Source organism: Canis aureus, chromosome 18 (genome assembly GCF_053574225.1).
Source record: "Canis aureus isolate CA01 chromosome 18, VMU_Caureus_v.1.0, whole genome shotgun sequence".
Classification (NCBI taxonomy): Eukaryota; Metazoa; Chordata; class Mammalia; order Carnivora; family Canidae; genus Canis; species Canis aureus.
This window is the reverse complement of record NC_135628.1, coordinates 33,605,807-33,625,593: the sequence shown is the minus strand read 5'-3', so window position 1 is coordinate 33,625,593 and position 19,787 is coordinate 33,605,807. Positions and strand designations below refer to the sequence as shown.

Genomic DNA, 19,787 nt, shown 5'->3' with positions numbered 1-19,787 from the left:
CCGGGTGACTCGGTGGTTTAGCCCCGCCTTCGTCCCAGGGTGTGATTCTGGAGGCCTGGGATCGAGTCCCACGTCGGGCTCCCTGTATGGAGCCTGCTTCTCCCTCTGCCTATGTCTCTGCCTCTCTCTCTGTGTCTTTCATGAATAAATAAATAAAATCTTTGAAAAATTAGTGTTTTCATATTCTTGGGTAAATAAATACCCAGTAGTGGAATTACTGGATCATATGGTAGCTCTATTTTTACTTTTTTAAGAACCCCCATTCTGTTTTCTACAGTGGCTGTACCAGTTTGCATTGCCACCAACAGTGCATGAAAGGTTTCTTTTTCTCCTCATTTTTGCCATCACTTGTTGTTTCTTGTGCTTTTTATTTTAGTCAATCTGACAGGTTTAAGTGATACTGCGTTATGGTTTTGATTTTCATTTCCCTGATAATAAGCATGATGAGCATCTTTTCATGTGTCTGTTGGCCATCTGAATGTCTTCTTTGGACAAACGTCTGTTCATGTCTTTTTTGCCCATCTTTAATTGGGCTGTTTGGGGTCTTTTGGTGTTGAGTTACGTAAGTTCTTTATATATTTGGGATACTCACCCTTTATCAGATATGCCATCTAAACATATCATCTCCCATTCTGTATATTGTTTTTTAGTTTTATTGATTGTCCAAAGAACTTTTAAAAAACCTTTTAGGGTATAATTTGGCTCATGGATTTTTGTTATTTTTTTTCTTTTAAAGAGCTTTGTGGAGATACAATTTACATACTATACACGTTTAAAGCATACAATCTGATGGTTGTTATTATGTTTACAGAGTTGTACAACCATCACCATAATGTAATTTTAGAACATTTTTATTATCTGCAAACAAGCTCATGGGTTTTATATTAGGTTTCAGATGCCAGTGGATCCATGAGAGTGACTGTGGTTGCAGAAGAAAACCCCTTCTCCATGGCAATGCTGCTTTCTGAAGAATGCTTTATTTTGGATCATGGTGCTGCAAAACAAGTTTTCGTATGGAAAGGTAAAAAATGTCATTGACATTGTAGCAGCGCTTCAGGTTTACAGCTATTTCTTTGGAAAGGTAAAGAAAACATATTTTCTGATTTAAAAAAAGACTATCTTTTTGAGACTTGATCTGTAAATAGCGCATATAAAATGCAGACATCCAAACCCTATTTTCTTCCTACTAGTATCATGTCAAGAATGATAGTGTTAAAGAAAACATTAGGGCAATATAAAAAGTCTTTTTTATATAAGGCGATCATTATATTACTAACTATATTTAACATACTAGGAAATTTTTCCATTCTCATTGTTATATTTAAGTTGTAATTATGTTCATTGCTTGGTGCACAAATATTTCTTAATCATATGATATCTTCCTTCTCTGAGATTCTGTCTTTTTCATTTGTCCTCCATTTTAGGTAAAGATGCTAATCCCCAGGAGAGAAAGGCTGCAATGAAGACAGCTGAAGAGTTCCTAAAGCAGATGAATTATTCCACCAATACCCAGGTATGTGTGCAAATGAGCTGGCTAGTAAAAAATTAAAAATATGGGAACTCATCATATCTCTACAAAACTCATGAGAGAATTTGGTTCAAAGTAACATATGCATGGAAGTCCTCCTTCCCTTATGTGTGTGTCGCATTGTGTCCTGTGTCCCTAGAACCATAGGGAATGGTTGGAATTTTGTGAGGATGGAATTTTGCAGAAACTACCTATCAGACCATCTGTGGACCTGCATGATGAAAAAAAGACCCCATCTACTTCCTCCACAGCATTTCAGTGAAGATAATCAACCACAGCTGGGTGACCTGAGAGGACTTTCCAGTTAGTCCGTAGAGCAAGTTGTCCAGACATGGGCTAATTCCCAGTTAAGATTTGGCTTCATCGACATCAGTTTAGACACTTGCCACCTATTTACTCCGCCTTTTCTGAGTCTTTCAGCCTCATCCTTTCTCTTTAGTTTTATGTCCTGACCCAAGGAACATAACGAGATCATTTCTTCCAGGTTACAGACCTCTTATAAGCCCAATGGAGAAAAATAGTCATACATATTTGACTGTCATGGTAACACGAGAGAACTTTGTTCTTTCTTCCAGCATCCAAATTCAGTGCATTCACTTTCGCTATGACAGAAAGGAGCGTTGGACTGTTTTACCTTGATATCTGATAACCTTCCATGTTACATTCACTTAAGGATCCCAGCTTCTAAGTTTCCATTGGTCATTGCAGAAACCAAGATAGTCTTTTCATTTCCTTAGTATTTTCTCCACTACTGGATGAATGACTTTCCTCTATTTTCTTTTTGTAATTATTATTATTATTATTTTTTTAAATTTTAGATTCAAGTTCTTCCAGAAGGAGGGGAAACACCGATCTTCAAACAGTTCTTTAAGGACTGGAGAGAGAAGGATCAGAGTGATGGCTTTGGGAAAGTGTATGTTACCGAGAAAGTGGCTCGAATAAAACAAATTCCATTTGATGCCTCAAAACTACATACTTCTCCACAAATGGCTGCCCAGCACAATATGGTGGATGATGGTTCTGGCAAAGTGGAGGTATTTGGCTGTTTCTGTTTCTGTGTGTTTGTTTTCATCAAGACCACTTACACCACTATACCTGGAAATGTAATTTCAGAGAACTACAAACATTGTACTTTTACTTGTTAATTTTATTTGTTAATGAAGATGGTCAGTGACTATATATTAAATCAGGAAATTTAAAGCCGGAAAAGATACTCGCTGACCTTCAATCCTGCTTTACAATGTGTATGTTGAGATCCCAGGAAGTTAGGTGATTTGTGCAAGATCACTTCATTATCATCTCAGAGATGTGATATGGAACCCAGCTGTCTTTTTTACTGGTCCAGAATTGCTCCTGCTCCTGGAACTGGGATTGTCCAGTCAGGGCAAATTGCTTTGAGTGTAGCAACTACCATTATTAGACCTTTCCTTGTACCTTACAGGTATTCACAAAAGTAAAATGGGTATGTGCTAAAATCACAGATATTTTTAGAGCATTCAAATTGTTTATTATTCCCCTTTTTTGCCAAAAAAATGCTAATAACACCCTATAATTCTCCTTAATTCAACTCTCTTCACCCTCTACTGTGGAGTAATCTCACTTAATAAAAACTGGGTAATGTCACATCTTCTCATAAAATATTTTAATGGCTCTCCATAGTCTTCCTGAGAACATTGATCCTCATCTGGGCCTGCAAGAACTTTCATAATTCGATCCTTGCTTTCCTCTCTGTCTCACCTTTCCACTGCCTGAGGGCTCTTCCCCTCCCTTCTCCCTCTGGCTAAAGTCTCCACATGTACTCCTTCATAATTCCGTTCAGTCACAAGCTGCATCTCTTTAAAAAGCCTTCCCTCTGCCCTGAAGCAGCCTTCCTCTGTGCTCAAACTATAAGTAATATTTTTCACAGAACCCATCATAAAATATTGCAGAATTGATCATTTTTCTTCCTAGCCCTCTTGATAGTTCCTTGAGGGCAGGGATTGAATATTTTATTGTTGTATTCCCAAGGCTTCCTACAGTGTTTGGAGCAAGGTATATGGTTGAGAGACTTAGGAAGTAGTTTTTCCTCTTTTCAAAGACACACAGTGTGAATCTAAGCTCTCCAAGGGTTGTGGGAACTGCCAAGGGACAAATGCTTCTTATGGCCATTGTCCGAGGGGTATCAGCTTCTGGTCTGGGTCTGTCTCCTACTCAGATAATGTTTTTCTTAAGCTCAGCACAGCCAGAGAGCCTTGTTTCAGATTTGGTTCCCCAGCATCACCTGCAGTCTCCTTTGTCAGGTCACATTGTCTCTGAGATGTCTTGAGTCATCCCAGGACTTCTGAAGTCTGGAAACGTTCTCTAGATTTTTTTGGGTTTAGCCTGGCAGTGCTGCTGTTTCTCCTCAGCTCACCAGGATGTCATGCTTCTCTCTGAAAGCACTGCCACTTGTTCATCTCCAAATTTTAAAGCAAGGGGCATATCCTCTACCTCCCCCCTCCCCAGTGGGGCCTGCATACACAAAGTGCCTGGCAGGCTCTCTCCTGTTACTTTCTTGGTTCATCTAAAACTCTCATCTCTCCAACTTGGAGTGTTTTTAATCTGTGATGAGGATGAGAAACTAGAAAAAAACTGGTTCTGCCTACTTTTATCTTTTCAGTCTTATGTCTGGATGGCACCTCTTGAAAATATTCAGGCAATTGGCATATTGATTATTTGGTCCCAATCTGTCACTGTTGCCTGAGGAGATATTGGTTTCATGCCTTACAGCGCAGGGAAAAAAAAATTTTTAACAAACAAGTTATCTCCCAGAGGATTGAAATATTTTATACAAGGGATATATTTCTGGGCTGAATGTTTTACTTCATTATTCCACTGAAGTCTCATGTTATTTTCACTAACCAATCGAACAGTAGGTATGTATTAATAGGCTCAGAACTGAGCTAAGTACTATGGAGGATGCAAAAAATATAAGCACCTAAAAAATCAGTCAACAAAATTGTCAAACTGATAAAATTTCTTCTCATTGCTTAATTTGAAAACTAGTTAGAAAAGTAATTTAAAAATTGTTTAACATAACAATAGGTCTAAAAAAAGTTTTTTTAACTTCTGAAAAGTACTATTAGGTCAAGAAAATTTTAATATTTTGCCTTCTGAAAAGTACTATTAGATCAAGAAAATTTTAATTTTGGTACACACATTCCATTCCTTTCAGATTTGGCGTGTAGAAAATAATGGTAGGGTCGAAATTGACCAGAATTCATATGGTGAATTCTATGGTGGTGACTGCTACATTATCCTCTATACTTATCCTGGAGGACAGATTATCTACACATGGTAAGTTTTCCTCTTTCATAAATCTCAAGTTTCAAAGAAGACAGATTCTGCTCCAAAGTGACATTTCATTAAATTCCATGGGATAGGGATCCCTGGGTAGCGCAGCGGTTTGGCGCCTGCCTTTGGCCCAGAGCGCGATCCTGGAGACCCGGGATCGAATCCCACATCGGGCTCCCGGTGCATGGAGCCTGCTTCTCCCTCTGCCTGTGTCTCTGCCTCTCTCTCTCTCTCTGTGACTATCATGAATAAATAAATAAAAATCTTTAAAAAAAATAAAAAAAAATAAATTCCATGGGATATGGGATAGAATTATCCTATAGTTAGTCCAGTGAGATTTGTATAGCATGCATGCGGAATTTTATTTCAGTATGATTTTTGACTATATTTTGTAACTCCTGTCCATAAGCATGAGGAGGTTAGATGAAAATCATCCTTTCTAAGGGCATCTGAGTGACTTAGTTGATTCAGCCTCTCTTTATTTTAGCTCAGGTCATCATCTCAGGGTCAGGATCTCAGGGTCATGAGAACAAGTCCAGGGTCTGCCTCTTCCACTCAGTGAGGAATCTGCTGGAGATTCTCTCCTTCTCCCTCTGGCCCTCCCCCCACTCATGCATGCTCTCACTCTCTCAAATAAATAAATAAATCTTTTTCAAAAAATCATTCTTTCTAGTCTAGGAAAAAGATTTTGATATCCAAATGTAGTATTCTTTTAGTGGGTATGTAGTTGAATATTTCACCTCCCTTGCAAGCTAACTCCAGCTGGCCAGCACTGGCTACCATGTATGCTTATTGTTAAATTTCACCGAAGTCCATCTTAATTGGAGCTGTGAAATTGCAGTGAGGCAAACCCTCTAAGTGATATATATATATAATTTATGACCCTGTTTCAAAATGATGCATTTTACTCTTGGTCCTCATGAAATTTGTGGCAATAGAAGAGAAAAAAAATGCCAGTGTATCCACATCTTACATGGTTTTGCATAATGATTTGAGTTAACTGAGGGTTAAGTTTACTCAGAGTCCATGCTAAGTCCCTGACCAATGGGAAATATCCAATCAGGTAAGTTAAGTATACATACCATGCTGGGCTATTCCAAAGGCATGAGGATTCTGCAACAAGTCATATAGTGTGTGATTCTCAAATTTTTTGTTAACAGAAATCAGGTAAAATAAAATATTTCTGAGAAGAAATAAAACTTTAAAAAAGAAAAAACTTTTCAAAGAAGATCATAAAACTGAGAGGTGTGGGTAGGAGGTGCAGGGGTGAAGAGAATCCTACTTTTGCCTATGTGGTACATGGACGCAGGTCTCTGCTGACATGGTGAGGGTCCTACCAGTTGACAGATTCACCTCCATCCCTATAGTGTGACCACCTACCACTTACATTGACCAGTGCCTTGAACCCAACCATGTTCAGGAGATGGAATGATTATCTTTATCCTGTAGGCTCTGGTACCCAAAGGGTGGTGTGGGAACCAGAAGCATCAGCATCATCAGTGAGCTAGTTAGAAATGTAGAATCCCAATACCCACCTTTGACCCACTAAAGTATAACATGCATTTTAAAAAGATCACCAGATGATTCACATGCACTTTCATGATTAACAGGCACTGCACTGCCTTAGGCAATGGTTCCCATCATACTCTGTCAAGGATTAATGTATTTAGCTATTTGACTCTGTATTTAAGGTGTCATCTTCATAGCAACCATTTTTGGGAGCAGCGTGTTTGTACTAGCAAAGTGCTAGATGTTTCCATTTATTATGTTTGTTCCTTACAACCGTGTCATTTTCAAAAATAAGGGGAAGGGAGAATCAAACGGATTAAGTAATTTACCCCACATTCACAACTGTCGTAATTGGTGAAGCAACATCTCACACCTTGATCTATAGCTCTCTTTAAGTCTAAAGCTGAGTGCAGCTATACCTTGGTATTTGGCCATTTGGCATTTCCTCTTCCAAAATTTTAATTCAGAAAACTATTTGTGCAAAGCCTGGCATTTGTAGGGATAATCAGTTGTTCTCAGTCAGCTTTTCTTTTACATTCTGTTTCTTAGTCTTCGTCTTAACTCTTTTTTTTTTAAGATTTATTTATTTATTCATGAGAGAAACAGACTGAGAGAGACTGAGAGAGAGAGGCAGAGATATAGGCAGAGGGAGAAGCAGGCTCCTTGCCTGATGTGGGACTCGATCCTGGATGCCAGGATCATGACCTGAGCGGAAGGCAGGCGCCCAACCGCTGAGCCACCCAGGTGTCCTTTAAGTCTCTTTTGTATATGAAAAATATAATTGATCGTGGCACTTAGATCAAACAAGAAAGACTAAACAAGGAATTCAAAAGACTATTTTGAAAAATTAACAATTTGTAATCTATGTGAATAACTATGTGGATATAACTAAAACAGATGAAATCAGATGATCAATGTTAAATGCAGTTACTATTTCTCAAATTATTTGAAAGTATTCACTGAACACTTTCTATGTGGCAAGCACTGTGCTAGATACATACTTAAGATAGAGTGGTTAAAAAAAATATATGACCTGTGTTTCAAGAATTTACACTTTGAAAGGAAGCAGGTGATTAGGCACTTCAATAAAGTATGAAGTATTTTAAGATAAAATCAAGCTGATCTTTGGGAAATTCAAGACAAGATCTCTAAGCCCACTCCTAGGGCTCCTAGAAGAAGGGACATCTAAGTAAAAGCAGAAGTATCAGCGAGGCAGGCCAGCAAATAGAGAAGTTTTTCTAAGCAATGCAGAGAAAGTATGCTCTCATCTACTAGTAACAAGCAAAGTTAGGGAGCAAAAGATAAAATCGGAGAAATCAGAAGGAGCCAACCGGTGAATGGCCTTGTAAGTGTCTGGGGAGCATGAACTTTATTTTCAGGGTATTGGAAACCAGTCAAAGAGTTTGCTCAGGGCAGTAGTATGATTAGCTTTCCTCTTAGAGAAGTTGTTCTGGTTGACATCTCTATGAGAATGGACTGATAGGAGAAGATCGTTGGCAGGAGAGGCCATTGGGAATGTGTTGCAGTCATCCAGCTGAATGAGAATGTGGCCAGAACTGAGTGTTGAAAGCATCAGGGAGAGAAGTTAATACCAATGTGTGGTATTAAGGTGTTGGCATCTGAACAACTGGCTATGGGAAACAAGATGACCACATCAAGGGTGACCCCAGATTTCTAGTCCATGCACAAGTGGGTAGTGTTTCATTCACTGAGATAGAAAACTTAGGAGGAGAGCAGGTTTGACCCTCACTGTCAAAAATGCAAAGGGAAAAGTTGAGAATATGCCACACTCTTAATAGTTACTCTCTTTGGGATGGGACAAGAATGGAGGGAGAGATCATTTAATTTGTTCTTTTCAATTTTATGTGTTTGGGTTTTCTATGATGAGAATTGATTTTTATAAAATATCAAGAATATAAGTTAGATACCTGAGAGTCCTTTTGAGAGTCTTTGCCATTTAATATCATGGATGTTAAATACAGAAGTTTGTTAACATTGCATGGTTTGTAGGACTTCAAAGCTTGTATGAGAACAGTGAAGAGATATTTAGAAAATAAGCAGATCTCTTGAAGATTATCTTTCAAACTAAACAACTTCACAGTTGATGTGATAATTTTGGTGCAGGGGTGCAAATGTTTAAGTCCAGGAGGCACAGCAGAAGGTGAAGGACTGGAATTAACTACTGAACACACATATACGTTATTGTTTTTATTCCTGAAACCACTTATATTCTAAAATGGTAGGGTGAAAAAACATTTCAGCAGTGATCTTTTCTCTGGAATGTCAGGTAATTGAAATTAAACAAATATTGTTGAACAATGGCAATGATGAATCTCTCAAAGCAATAAATTCCATTTTCATGCAGCATTTATTTTTAATTTGTAACAAGCGCCAAAAGTTTATAAAGAAGAAATCATGTCAAAGTAGACTGTTGCTCCCCACCCCCAGCGCCCAAACATAGATTTTCAAAGCTAGAGACAAAGAGCAACTTTATTATGTATTAGTTGCAGTAGCGTATTTAACCCCCTGCATCAGAGATCCATAAAGCAAACTGGTCTGAATCTGTGTGGTTGGGTGCATGGGTCACTTTGCCATGGAGTAGAAGAGGTAAATAGTGAAGAAAAACTTTTTAAAAATTTTATTCACTCATGAGAGACACACAGAGGCAGTGACATAGGTAGAGGGAGAAGCAGGCTCCTCATGGGGAGCTCAATGCAGGACTCAGTCCCAGGACCCTGGGATCATGCCCTGAGCCAAAGGCAGACACTCAAGCACTGAACCACCCAGGTGCCCCAAGTAGTGAAAAATGTATTGAGAGTGTCCAAAGGTGTAAGTTTGGTGAGGCTTTCCAGGTTTGCTTGTTGAAATACTTCAGAGGTAAAAAAATGGGAATTGAAACAAAAATTTGGTGATACTGTCGATAGTCAGTTGAGTGTTTTTCTACAGAAACAAAGAGGAAATGGAGAAGTCAGGGAATTGCAGATGTGTCAGAGAAATGACAAGTGGTAACAGATCCAGCTGTCACCCACAGCTCTGTTACTCCCCACTCTGTGGTCCTGGTGGTTCACAGAAGTGTTTGTTCACATTATAGGCTCCTTGAAAATTTAGGCTATTAGCATTAAAGGACTATATTTTCATGAGTGTCTTTATTAGGGAAAACATTTTTAATTTTCTTTCAAATATGTGCTTCATGTGAGCATGTCCCTTTTTTTTTTTTTTTGCCCCCCGCCCCCATTGTGAACATTTTTATATCATTTCACCCTGTTGGTGCAATGAAATATTCTGAAATAAACAAAGCATGTTTCCTGTACCTAGTGTTTTGGGGTGTGTGTATGTATATGTGTGTGTTGCCCAGGATGGGAGGTTATTGCTAATCTGTTCTGGGTATTGGACAAGTAGGTCACTCTTAAAATTTCAGAAGAAAAGATATGGTTAACTTCTTAAAAAAAAAAAGATTTATTTATTTATTTTAGAAAGAGAGAGCATGTGTGCAAGTGGGGGGAGAGGGGCAGAAGGAGACAGAGAAATTCTCAAGCCCCCAATGTGGGGATTGATCTCATGACCTTGAGATCATGACCCAAGCTGAAATGAAGAGTTGGATGCCAAACCATCTAAGCCACCTGGGTGCCTTGGTTAACTTCTCAAATCCATTTCCAGGATTAGTGTTTCTCCTGCTAACCCCTAGTGAGACAGAGATGAGAAAATAGGCTAGAAAGAAACTGCTCAGTGCTTTGGCTTCCCTCCTGACCCCCACAAAGTCATCAAACAAGCAGATCTCCCAAAGTTGCTTTACAGGTTAAGCTAGAGTTTGGAGATATAATCACAAGCTACTTTAGAAAGAGAAATTGGAAATGAACTGAATGAACTGATTTATTGGCCCTTATTATCTGGGTCTCTGGTAGAACTAAGCCACTTTTATGGTTTTACTGATAATTCCTTTAAAGAATCGCTAGAATGACAAAACAGGGCCACTCCACTACCTACTTCTGATGATTATTTTCTTGATTTTTCTGGGTCCAGACATTTGTTACTATGGTCACCAAACATTCGTGTAATGATAGGATGCTTCTAATATCCAGCCTAACAGATGAGGCTTCTATTCTACTCAAATGTATTATTTTTACTGTGGAGATGGTTTCCCAAAATAGGCAGCTCCAACTTGAAATGAGACTGCCCTGATTACTTAGCTATGTTATATAAGGAACTAAGCCTCAATATTTTTTTCTATAAAATGAGGACAGAAATATAATTATCATGTGTAGTCCTAGGCAACGTACAGGGCAGTCCATGGCTCATTGTTAGTACTTTCAAAAAACAATAGCTTCCGTGGGTATATCACGTCAAAACGGTTTCATCTTGATCTTTCATAATGACTTAAGTCTCTGAAATGCCTACATTAGAAAGTCTTAAAATGTAAATACAAACTAATTTATTTTACTTTGGTTCCTCCAGGCAAGGAGCGAATGCCACACGAGACGAACTGACAACATCTGCATTCCTGACGGTTCAGTTGGATAGGTCCCTCAGAGGACAGGCTGTGCAGGTTGGGATAGTTTTACTCCCAGAGCACACGCAAGTTAAAGTTTTGCTAGCCAGATGATTCGTTAAAGCCTTCCTCTCAAGTTGGGATGGGAATATGACATTTTCTAAATATTGCATCTTTTTCATTTTGCAACTTAAATATTCCTACTTTAATGCCATACTATTTCTCTCAGATTCTGGAAAAGAGAGAGCAAACAAAACTAAAAACAAAAACAAAAAGCTATTAATAGATCTAAGGAACCCAAAGAATTGACAGTTGACATTAAACGATTCTACCCAAGTTATTATTTCCAGGCGATCACTTTCCAGTTTTCAAATCATTGTAAATGTGTCTTTACTTCTTAAAGGGTAATAATTAAATAGGGAGGTAAGTCAAATATTTTAGTACAGAGAATCTAAGATGTGGACGCTAAATTTGGTCTTCCGGCTGGTTTCTTTCCTGTCTTGGTGCTTGTTAATGGATATATATAAGGCAATTTAAATTTAAATGTAAATGTTCATATAAACTTTTTAATTTTTTTTATAAATTAGCAAGATGACTGAATTTTTAAAATGCACTGAACTCTACTTTCCCATGAACTGTTACATTCACTTCTTGAAGAAATTTTTTTTAAAAGATTTTATTTATTCATAAGAGACACAGAGAGAGAGAGAGAGAGGCAGAGACACAGGCAGAGGGAGAAGCAGGCTCCATACAGGGATCCCAATGGGAACTCGATCCCAGGACTCCAGGATCACACCCTGGGCTGAAGGCAGGTGGTAAACCACTGAGCCACCCAGGGATCCCCTTGAAGAAATATTTCTAGTTAAGAACTGACATCAGTGTCATGTAATTGATCTTTAAAGTGTTCCTTACCAAAATATGCAAAAACTTTGAAGATCTACATTGTGCTTTATAAATTCTGTCTTTTGTAATAAAATATTTGGTATGCCCAGTGAATGAATTTCCATTAATTATTATTAGCCCACTGGAAAAAAAAAAAAATATTAGCTCACTGAATCCTAAATTCACAATGAAATGGTAATGTTTAGTTTAATCACTAGATGGCAGTAGTTTACAATAATGTATAAGCAGCTCCAGTGCTGTACTGCTGTTTTAAAATTCTTTGTAGTGTACATTAGCAGTAGTGAAAGTTTTTCAACTTACTTTTTATCTCTTTTATTTTAATTTAACAGTGGAAAATGGGTCTTAATCAGGGGCCGTCTTTTTTTTTATGTTGGCAGTTGAAATTTTCTCACTGTTACAGGAAATGCCAAGCCAACAACAGTTTTTTAGGTAATCCTAGCTAACCTTGTGACTTAAAAGACATTTTCATAAGTTGCTACTTGCTTATTTGAATGTCTACTAATTGGAAGATATCTGTAAGGGGTGCCTGGCTGGTTCTGTCAGTAGAGCATGTGAATCTTGATCTTGCAGTTGTGAGCTCAAGCCCCACATTGGGCATAGAATTTACTTAAAAATTTTTTTAATAAAATAAGAAAGAAAGTTAATTATTTTCAACGTTCTTTAGACCTCTCTGCTATGGTATGTGCATCAGCATTCTCATTTACTTGGCTTCTAGAAAAAGACACACTAGGTGTGTAAGACAGTTCATTTTTAGCATAGGGCAAAATAATTGAAAAAATATAGAGAACTTACACAAAAGTTGAACTATGTAAAAAATTGCATCAATAATTTATGTAAGAAATAGGAAGCTCGGGCAGCCTGGGTGGCTCAGCGGTTTAGTGCTTGCCTTCAGCCCAGGGCATGATCCTGGAGACCCTGGATCGAGTCCAAGGAGCCAGCTTCTCCCTCTGCCTGTGTTGTTGCCCCTCTCTCTCTCTCTCTCTCTCTGCGTCTCTCATAAATAAATACATAAAATCTTAAAAAAAAAAAAAGAAATAGGAAACTCATTTCTAATCCAATATCTGGTGTTAAGCTAATAGGTGAAATTAAATAATTTACCATTTACTTTTTTCAATTTTCTTATCCTGAAAAGTCCTTATATTACATATTTTTAAAGTGCTTGTATTAAGCAAATATATTACCATTTCTATGAATAAAAAGTAGAAAATATATTGTATTTATTGTTGCCAGATTTTGATGCTTAGAGGCTATGTTATCATAATTTTTCATTTCATAGTTGTAGATATGTACAAGTAATGAGTATGCTTCGGTGTCATCTTATTTTTGGAAGCATTTACATGCACATCTCTTTATCTTCTGAACAAGATCCAAACATTTCAGAAACAAGAGTGTCACTACACAGCTATCAAATGTGGGTGCTCTTTAAGAAAGAGTAATTTTTACAGTGACTTACATCAGCACTTTGTTGTTTTTTCTCTTTTGAAGATGGCCATGAACACACTCACGATTTTATACTTTCTGGATGCAGGAAGTGGTGCAGTAGGGTGATGTTTCCCCCTACAAGAAATGGCTCAGCGTACTGTGTCTAGAGTCAAAGACTCTTAAGTAAAGAACACTGTGCCTGATTAGCATTAACCTATATTATCTGATAATCATCATGCCTCCTGCTCTGGATTATTTATTTATTTTTTGTTTTGTTTTCTAAAAGGAAAATAACACATGTGGAAATAGAACCCTCCTTCGTTGTGCCCTTCATCACATTTCTTTTATCCACCGCCCTCCCAGATCCGAGTCTCCCAAGGCAAAGAGCCTGCTCACCTGCTGAGTTTGTTCAAAGACAAACCGCTCATTATTTACAAGAATGGAACATCAAAGAAAGGAGGTCAGGCACCTGCTCCCCCTACACGCCTCTTTCAAGTCCGGAGAAACCTGGCATCGATCACCAGAATCATGGAGGTAATGTCATGCATTCAATAAAACGTGCCCTATTTATGGACTTCCCAGTGGACCTGAGCCATTAACAAATATGAGTCTTCAAAAAAATTGTCAAGTAAACTCCCTGTCTTTTGAAAATTAATCCATTATTCTCATAAGAACAAAAACAAAACAAAACAAAAGCAGGAGAACCAAGTAAAAAGTTAACTGTAGAGACCAGGCCTCTCACACTTTTCAGTTGCATTGTATCAAAACAAATGAATTTTAAGAATAATGTAACAGATCAAATGGTCAAGGGCCTGAGGCAATTGAAGCTTTATCTTGAAAGGCCTGGAGGAAGATGGATGGCAGGTGATGGTCAGGTGGTCACACAGAGAAAATTTGAGAGGGAAAACCCTTCTTGGTACAACTGTAACAAATGCGGAAGGCAGGCTTCCCTATATTGGGCCAGAGCCATTACTCAACCGGCCAAATAAGCTGTCTCTGACAGCAGCTGTCAAAGAACTCAAACCCCATATCACAGGTCAGAAGACAAGAAGACCTCCAGGTATGGACAAGCCAGTAGGCCCAGGTGTTTAAATGGCTGAGTGTTTTGACCTCTAGATAATCCATCACCTTTCATGACCCAGACACCTCAGTCACCATTGAAATCTCAAGGCACTGAGGGGGGCACTGGACAGGATGAGCACTGGGTGTTATGCTGTATGTTGGTAAATTGAGCATCAATAAAAAATAAATTTATAAAAAAAAAAAAAGAAATCTCAAGGCTCTCCAGTCATACCTAAACTGCCCTACACATTCTGTAACCCCCACATTCGGACCCACCCGCCAACCCTCCCCTTCACACAATCCATTCAGCCAAGCCCTTGACACTGGGCAGGTCATGGCATACCCTCCACCTGCAACCTCTTCTCTAAACCAGCCTCCCCCATTACCTTCTTGCTCTGTGACTGTCCTCTGAGGACACAGAGTCTCATGCAGCCCTCTATAGTTGTTTTTCCCCAATGTCCTCTTACCAGGTAGGGGTGTGGGTGGGGTACTCCCCTTGCTCACTCTTGCCTCTTTGACTTTTGTCCTTCTTATCAGACTCTTCCTCCCTTAGCCTCCTGGTGCCGCCATCCATGGAGCTGCCAGTCCTTCCTCTCTTATTCTATGGTGGCTTCAGCCATTGTCTCGCTGAGGACAGAACCTCCAACTTCTGTCCATAACCCCTGCCTTCTTGCCTTCCTACGGGCTTTCCTGAATTTCCCTTGGTCTCGTGTTCTTACTTCACTTCCAGTTCATCATTATGGTGGGCAGTGATCTCCTTACTCTTCTGTATCAGCAGCGCCTTCTTCCTCTCTGGATCATTTACTTCAGAATGCAAGCATGCCTTTAAAACGCTCCTGTCTTCCTTTAAAAACTCTCTTAACCCTGATCTTCCCAGCTGCCATGTTGTTTTCTCTGTCCTGCTTAAGAGCACAGGCCCTCAAAGCATTGTCCTCACTCACTCCCTGTCCCTTCATGGTTAAGCCCTTTCTCCTCTCATTCTGGCCACTGATGGCCTGTTACCTCATGCCTGCCTTTAACGGAGTCAAACCTCTTTCTGACCTCTTTCCTTAAGCTTCCAATGGCCTTTGCCGTAATCATTCTTCCCTAGCTTCTTGAAACACTGTTTTTTGTTTTTTTCTCTAAGACCTTTGAAGCACCACACTTATCAAGATTTCCTCCAAACTTCTGAAGAGTGTTTTCACTCCACTTCTCACGCCAATCCAGTTTCTGCTTCTCTTCCTCTGTGTGTCTTCCAAACCCCCCAACGCTCAGTCTTGGCCGTCTCCATGGCATTCTCATTCAGTCATATCATTTAAATGCCGTCATATGTATTGACCTCATCTAGAACATTCTGTACACAGATTCTCATGTGTTCAATTATGATATATATACATATATATATACTTTTTAATCTGTCACATTAACCAGTAAGCTCTCCTCTGCAGGCACTCTCAGCTGATTTTAGATGGAAGAGTCAGTGAGAATCCTTGCATTCCTGGTCTCTTCTGGCATGCATGTTCTTATGAGACATGTGAGCTGCTTATGATGTGGTTTCTTTGTTTGCTTGCTGCCTCTCAAACTGTCCTTCACATTCCCCTCCTGTCTGAAATGTGCTCATCAGAATCATTGTTTGTAAAGCTTTCTATTTTCATCTCTTGGGAGGCTAAAGCTGAATAATGTTCTATTTTGGAACTACCTTCCTGATGTCACACTGCTCTGTGTGGGGGCCTATTGTCCCCTGTCTATCATCTAAGCTCTTTGTAGCAATAAGGAGACATTGGGATGAGGAAATTGGCAATCCTGGTTCTTATTAGTCTCCATCATCACATCTGGTAGATTCCTTTGACTCTTAGTCCAAAAGGCTTTGTTCCTACAAAAAAGAGATGATTGTAACCAACCCTTGGAACACATCTTTAACATTTCCAACAGATTGTATGTCAAGTATACTTTAATAAAAATATTAATAAAAATAAAACTTCCAGTATCTATTTCTTCCTCCTTTAGTGCTCTTTCTGGGAATAGGGTCCTGATGAACTTGGTGAAATCCAACTGTCCACATAATTAATGGCAGCTCAACTCAGTTGACGAAACACCATCATTGGGCAGCTCAGCATCACTTCCTTCTTGAAACTCCCTCAGCCCTTGGGCTCAGAACACCACCCTTGATTTTTTTTTTTCCACCCTTGATTTTGTTTCTCTGTCATGGCTGCTGCATTTCAGGCTTGCTCACTGATTCTTCTTCATCACATTGAGTCCCTCAGTGGTGCAGAAAGTCATTCATATACTGTCATAGTCACATAGTCATGTGGTCAGACAGAGGTCCTCACAGAGTCTGACACAGAGTCACAGAATCACAAGTTTATAGGCATGAAGGCACAGGGCCATCATAGGACCTTTGGCCTGTGACTGTACATGCTTGCCCTGCCCTGATGTTGCACTTTCAGCCTCCCCTTCAGGCCAAAGCCTGAGCCCAAGTGGGTCCTTCTCATTTCTCTGTGATCATAGAGAGCAGAACTATGCTAACCTAGCTGATCTCAGACAGTGGCCACAGCTTCTTGGTTGAAAGAAAGGGACATATCAGTGCTGTGTTACTAATCTGCTAAAGTCTTACACAATTTGAGTTACAATTTATCAGAGCCCAGAGAACCCTTTAGTGAATTTGCATTGTTATTTCTTTGCTGACATTGGACTCCAGTCCCTGTTTTATGATTTTTTAGGTGTCCTTTGGTAGCTTTAAAAAAATTTCAGTGTAGTTAATATATAGTATTATATTATTTTCAGATGTACAATATAGTGATTCAACAATTCTGTACATTACTAGGTACTCATGGTAATAGGTGTACTCTTAATCCCCTTCGTGTATTTCACTCATCCCCCCACCTCTCCTCTGGTAGCCCTGTTTGTTCTGTATAGTTAGGGATCTGTTTTGGTTTGTCTCTTTTTTTTTTCCCTTTGTTTATTTGCTTTGTTTCTTAAATTCCACATATGAGTGAAGTTATATGGTATTTGTTTTTCTCTGTCTTGTTTCACTTAATATTATACTCCGTAGATCATTTATGTTGTCAAATGGCAAGATCTCCTTGCTTTTTATGGCTGAATGATATATATATATATATATATATATATATATATATATATATATATATATATATACTACTTCTTCTTTATCCATTTACCCATCATTGGACACTTGGGCTGCTTCCATCATTTGGCTGTTGTAAATAATGCTTCAATAAACACAGGCACATATATCCTTTCAAATTTGTGTTCTCAGATTCTTTGGGTAAATACCCAGTCATGCTATTACTGGATCATAGTGTAGTTCTAATTTTAGCTTTTTGAAGAACCTCCATACTGTCTTCCACAGTGGCTGCACAAGTTTACATTCCCACCAACAGTGCACAACGGTTGTGTTTTTGATTTTAGCCCTCTGACAGGTGTGAGGTGATCCCTCATTGTGTTTTTAATTTGCATTTCCCTGATGATGAGTGATGTTGAGCATCTTTTCATGTGTCTGTTGGCCATCTGGATGTCTTCTTTGGAGAGATGTCTGTTCATGTCTTCTGCCCAATTTTAATTGGATTATTTGCTCTTTTGGTGTTGAGTTATTTAAGTTCTTTAAATATTTTCGATACTAACCCTTTTTCAGATTTATCACTTGCAAATATCTTCTCGCATTCAGTAGGGTGTCTTTTAGTTTTGTTGGTTATTTCCTTTGCTGTGCAGAAGTTTGTTTTGTTTTGATGTAGTGTCAATAGTTTATTTTTGCTTTTGTTTCTCTTGCCTCAGGAGACATACCTAGAAAGATGCTGTTATGGCCGATGTCAGAGAAATGACTAGCTGTGCTGTCTTTCAAGAATTTTGTAGTTCAGGTCTCCCATTTAGGTCTTTAATCCATTTTGAGTTAATTTTTTTGTGTGGTGTAAGAAAGTGGTTCAATTTCATTCTTTTGCATTTAGCTCTCCAGTTTTCCCAATACCACATGTTGAAGAGACTTTTTTCCATTGCATAATCTTGCCTTCTTTGTCAAAGATTAATTGACCATATAAGTGTGGCTTTATTACTGGGCTTTTGTATTCTGTTCCACTTATCTTTGTGTCTATTTTTGTACCTTACCATACTGTTTTGATCACTACAGCTTTGTAGTATACCTTGGAAGTTTGGAATTGTGATACCTCTAGTTTTGTTTTTCCTTTTCAAGATTGCTTCAGCTATTCAGGGTATTTTGTAGTTCAATACAAATTTTAGGATTGTTTGTTCTAGTTCTGTGGGAAAATGCTGTTGGTATTTTCATAGGGATTGCATTGAATCTGTAGATTGCTTTGGGTAGGTGTCGCTTTGGTTATTTGGAAAACTTTCTTCAGGAGAGAAGAACTGAACATCTTTGCTTTATGTATATCATGTATGCATATTACACCCACTTTCAAAACATCAATCATAGCCCATACTTGTTCTTATGGTTTCTTTGAATATTATCTTTGTTACTTGTTACTTAAGTTTGGCTACTTTTATTCTTAGAGCCCTGTGCTGCTCTCTGCAGGCAGTTGAGCATTAAAGTGATACAGAGCAAGGTGCTACTGGTATTTCTAAGGCCATCGTGGTGTTCCAGTGCCACCCTGGGATCAGGACAGAAGGCGATGGATGGTTTGTCCCTGTCAGTTTCTCAGACATGTTTATTGAGGGAGTCGCAATGAATTTGAATCACTGTGTCATTTTTCTTTATATTCTAGGTAGATGTTGATGCACAGTCTTTGAATTCCAATGATGTTTTTGTCTTGAAACTGAGACAAAACAATGGCTACATCTGGATAGGAAAAGGCGCTAGCCAGGAGGAGGAGAAAGGAGCTGAGTATGTGGCAAGTGTCCTCAAATGCAAAACCACAAGGATTCAGGAAGGCAAGGAACCAGGTGTGTACTGCAGTGTCAAGGACACTAGCCAGGACTTCTGTTTGGTACAATTGCTTATCATATAATTCATTATTTTCATAAATAAGACCTTCAAAGCACTTATAGGGCATTACAAATCCTTCCATTAGTTTCAAAAATGGGTGAAGATACCTGCTATATTTAAGTAGTTTCTTGACATTAAGGTCAAGGTGAAATAATATCATTTGTTAATATAAGGCAAGACCAGTTATGTATACAATGGAATATTACTCAGCCATTAGAAATGACAAATACCCACCATTTGCTTCAACGTGGATGGAACTGGAGGGTATTATGCTGAGTGAAATAAGTCAATTGGAGAAGGACAAACATTATATGGTCTCATTCATTTGGGGAATATAAATAATAGTGAAAGGGAATAGAGGGAAGGGAAAAGAAATGGGTAGGAAATATCAGAAAGGGAGAAATAACATGAAGACTCCTAACTCTGGGAAATGAACTAGGGGTGGTGGAAGGGAGGAGGGCGGGGGGTAGGGGTGAATGGGTGACAGGCACTGAGGGGGACACTTGATGGGATGAGCACTGGGTGTTATTCTGTATGTTGGCAAATTGAACACCAATAAAAAATAAATTTATTATTAAAAAAAAATAAGGCAAGACCAACTCTCTGCTCCTGGAAATGCAATGGATAACTCA

General features: G+C 38.7%; 1 protein-coding gene and 1 long non-coding RNA gene across 3 annotated transcripts in view; one reads left to right on the top strand and one right to left on the bottom strand.

The window, feature by feature from the left end:
- The window catches only part of LOC144288832 (uncharacterized), a 59,540-nt gene that overhangs the window by 3,063 nt on the left and 36,690 nt on the right, over positions 1-19,787 (bottom strand). The gene's annotated exons all lie outside the window — the stretch shown is intronic.
- SCIN (scinderin) overlaps positions 1-19,787 on the top strand; it is a 78,005-nt gene that overhangs the window by 50,401 nt on the left and 7,817 nt on the right. For both annotated transcript variants that reach the window (XM_077856730.1, XM_077856731.1), the window contains 7 exons: positions 889-1,021; positions 1,425-1,513; positions 2,347-2,562; positions 4,722-4,843; positions 10,802-10,892; positions 13,524-13,694; positions 18,935-19,112. In XM_077856730.1, the coding sequence (XP_077712856.1) occupies positions 889-1,021; positions 1,425-1,513; positions 2,347-2,562; positions 4,722-4,843; positions 10,802-10,892; positions 13,524-13,694; positions 18,935-19,112 (1,000 nt within the window). The remainder of the gene's footprint in view (positions 1-888; positions 1,022-1,424; positions 1,514-2,346; positions 2,563-4,721; positions 4,844-10,801; positions 10,893-13,523; positions 13,695-18,934; positions 19,113-19,787) is intronic.